General features: G+C 57.8%; 1 protein-coding gene across 1 annotated transcript in view; it reads right to left on the reverse strand.

Annotated features, from left to right (window-relative positions):
• The window catches only part of HCFC1 (host cell factor C1), a gene marked incomplete at its 5' end in the record, with an annotated part of 21,795 nt that overhangs the window by 13,754 nt on the left and 4,432 nt on the right, over positions 1 to 3,609 (reverse strand). Inside the window, 3 exon segments of the mRNA XM_077769610.1 lie at positions 622 to 830; positions 1,401 to 1,561; positions 1,695 to 1,843. Coding sequence (XP_077625736.1) covers positions 622 to 830; positions 1,401 to 1,561; positions 1,695 to 1,843 — 519 coding nt within the window.

The following is a 3,609-nucleotide window of genomic DNA, read 5'->3' on the forward strand; positions in this document are numbered from 1 at the left end:
ACTCCAGGCCCTGCTGTCCACAAGCACACCAGCCCCTGGCCCATAGGCCGGGTGCCTCCACCGTCCATAGGCCGGGTGCCAGGAATCTTGCTTGTGATCAAGGGTTTCTTTTGAGCGCCGACACCTACCCACAGGACAGGTGCCACAAGCCGGCCTCTCCCTCAGACTGCCTTCGGGCCAAACGCCGGAGCTGCTTCTTGCCACTCCTCGCCCCCGCCCTGCTGCCCAGCCCAAGGAGCCCCTCGAGGTCTCATGATCTCTCAACATCCCACCTAACTACGACAGACCCAGGCACGCCACTCCTGTTACAGTCTACCACGGACAAACACCACCTCATCCAGAGAATTCTATCCTATAAAGACCTTCGCTTCTCTCCTCTTACCGTCCCACAGGACATCAGACCAACTCAGCCAACCGAGCCTTGCCCTTTCTTAAGAGCAGTGCCGCAAGCTCGGGGCAAAGGTGACCGCCGCACACAGGGGGACCCCGACGTCCGCCACCACGAGGAGCAGCAGCACGCCCGCACCCTGTGCCCATCAGCCCCTCTCACCACCCCGCGCCGGTGGCCCAGTCCGCTAACTCTGCTACAAGGCTCCTGGGACAGCCGTAGGCATGACTTACCGATATCCAAGGTCCAGAGGTCCCCCAGCCTGCAGCCGCTCATCCCTCCGTAGATCACCAGCTTGGACTTCTTGTTGTCTTTCTCGGTATAGACCACGGCAGTGTGGGACTCCCGGGGTGGAGGCAGGACACCGTAAGTGATGGGGATGTCCCAGGCCACCACTCCAGAGCCGGGCCGCAATTCCAGGATGTATAAGTCATTCAGGTACCTGGAGAAGAAAGGTCAGTTCTGGCAAAGCGTGGACTCCGCACACCAGAGGCCTCAGCCGCTTCTAGGGGTGAACAGCAGACTCCCGGGCAGACAGAGGGGGCCGAGTCCACGTGAACAACACGTTCATCTACCCTCAGCTCTGAGGAGGGGCTGCCAGAAGCTCCCAGGGTCGAGTGGGAGTCCAAGGGGAGCAGCGGGCTGCCTTGCACACAGAACTGGGCACTACGCGCGGGGCCCCGGGGGAAGAGGGGGGCTGGCTCGGGCCACCTGCAGACCTCACGAAGGCACTCAGCCACCAGCCTTGGAAGGTACCAGCACAGTCTGCAGGTAGCAAGGGCTAGCAGGAAGAGCGCTCGCTCTAACCTGGCGGCCTGAGAAGCACAGACTGGCCCAGCCCTCCTGCCCCATCGCCTCCTCTGGATTAGAGAGCCCAGAAAGCTCCTTTGAGGGCATCCAGCATCATCCTCTCATTTCACAGAAAGAAGGAACATGGCACGGTGAGGTTGGCTGGCATTGGTGAAGCATGCCCACCCGCACAGGATTCCACACGGAAAGGACAAAGCCTCACCTAGGAATGTTGTTCTTAGGGTCCTCGCTATCGTTAGCCAGACCCCCAAACAGGTAGCATTTGTTGCCCACAAGGGAGAAGCTGTGCCCGAGCCGAGGACACGGAGGGGGTCCATTTTTGGGCGTCTTTGCTTTGAGTCTCTTCCATTCCCACCGGCTTGCCTGCAAAATCAAGACTCGGGGATTTCATCGGGAGTGACCCAGCCACCATCAGGGCCCGGGAAGCACGGGGCTGTGGCAGGAAGGTCCCGGTGGCCTCCCCTTCCCCCGCTCACGGGGAGCTGAGGGCTGTTACCTGGAGCTCATAGAGGTCGTTGCTGTATTTCCCATACTCCACCATCCCACCAAACACCAGCAGGCGAGTGCCGTCACACACGAAGCCATACGCTGCACACCCGGGGGGGATGTCCCCTCTCACGGCTGGGATGAACCACTGGTTAGTCGCTGGGGAACAAAAGGAAGCAGAAGTCAGAATACCTCGGGGACTCCTAAGACCCAGAGCCCTCACTCCTCTCACTCCCCAAATCCAGCAGGCTGTGAAACACGGTCTGAGAAAGGAGGAGCCAAGACAGTGCCTCCTCCAAGGGTGCGGAACCTTCCTGTTTGAGTATCCAGCGCCAGCCCTCTATCCAAGCCATCTTCTAAGTCCTCTGCCTCAGAAGCCACCTTACAACAGCCTGCAACCACCTGTCTTCTCATCAAGGTCATCTTTTTTTAAAAAAAACTTTTTGTTAATGTTTTTTATTTATTTCTGAGAGAAAGAGAGAGAGACAGAGAGAGACAGTGTGAGCACGGGAGGGTCAGAGAGAGAGGGAGACACAGAATCTGAAGCAGGCTCCAGGCTCTGAGCTGTCAGCACAGAGCCCGACGCGGGGCTCGAACCCACGAACCATGAGATCATGACCTGAGCCGAAGTCGGACGCTTAACCGACTGAGCCACCCAGGCGTCCCTCAAGGTCATCTTAAGAAGCAGAAAGTCACTAACCAAGATAATTCACTAGCTTCTGGAAATGTAGGCCCTGACTTCCTTCCCTGACTGCTCAGTGGATCGTTGTAAAGAAAGGTCTATCTAACACCCAAAATACCCTCTCAGTGGCCCCTTGCACCTCTTCCCAGGGGCACAGGACTGCACCTCCAAGGGGTTCAAAGAGTGACCATGACCAGCCAGTGCTCCCCTCCCTGCGGGTGCTGGCGGCAGGGGGCAGGCAGGTGAGTGAGGCCAATTCCGGCAGTCCAGCCTGCTGGCTGAGGAGAGCCCGGGAGGGCAAGACTCCATCTCAGTTGGCGTCTCCTAGGTGATGCTCCACACCACCCCTCCCCTCATGTCACACCCACACCGATCTAGAACATTCCTGAAACCCAGAAGTGGTGGCAGTAGCATCAGCTTTTGAGGCAGCCTCCACAAGCCTCTGCTGGCGGCAGAGGGTTCCCCCAAACCCATGCCCTTTAACTAGGGGTGGGGTGGGGAAGCCACCAGCAAGGAAGAGGGTGACGAGAAGCCCACCCTTTTCCACCCAGCACCCGGCTCCTCCCCTCACTTCATGCTCATGTCCTGTGTTCAGCTCCCCGACACTTGCCATGCCAGGGCCTCCCAGAAGAGTCACGGGGCATACATCCTCCTCTTTTTGAGGGGTCCTTCTCACTACACTTTATTTACTTATTAAAGAACTTTTTTTTTTAATTTTATTTTTTTTTCATTTCTTTCCGACAGAGAGAGGCAGCGTGAGCAGGGGAGGGGCAGAGAGAGAGAGGGAGACAAAGAATCTGAAGCAGCTCCAGGCTCTGAGCTGTCAGCACAGAGCCCAACGTGGGGCTCGAACCCACGAACTGGGAGATCATGACCTGAGCCGAAGTCGGACGCTTAACCGACTGAACCACCCAGGTGCCCCTCACTACACATTATTTAAAGGACTGTCACTAAACGACATGCCACGTTCTCTCCAAAAACCTCAAACTGGGTGCCAGCTGCAAATATGATTCCGTGCCCCTAAACTGGTATTGGTCAGACGTGAGTGACTTGAGACCGAGGCACCGGAGCCTGAAAGGGGCTGCCCTGGAGTCCAAATGAGGGTCAGGAGAGTCTCACGGGGACAGCCTCGGGAGGCCCCGGCTGCTCCACCACTTCTCAGCCTCTCCACACGGGCGCACACTTGGGCACTGACACATCCTTCCAGCGCACTAGGTAACAAGGCCTTTGTCGGCACCCCCAG

The sequence above is a fragment of the Crocuta crocuta genome, unplaced genomic scaffold (genome assembly GCF_008692635.1).
Source record: "Crocuta crocuta isolate KB4526 unplaced genomic scaffold, BGI_CrCroc_1.0 scaffold978, whole genome shotgun sequence".
Taxonomy (NCBI): domain Eukaryota; kingdom Metazoa; phylum Chordata; class Mammalia; order Carnivora; family Hyaenidae; genus Crocuta; species Crocuta crocuta.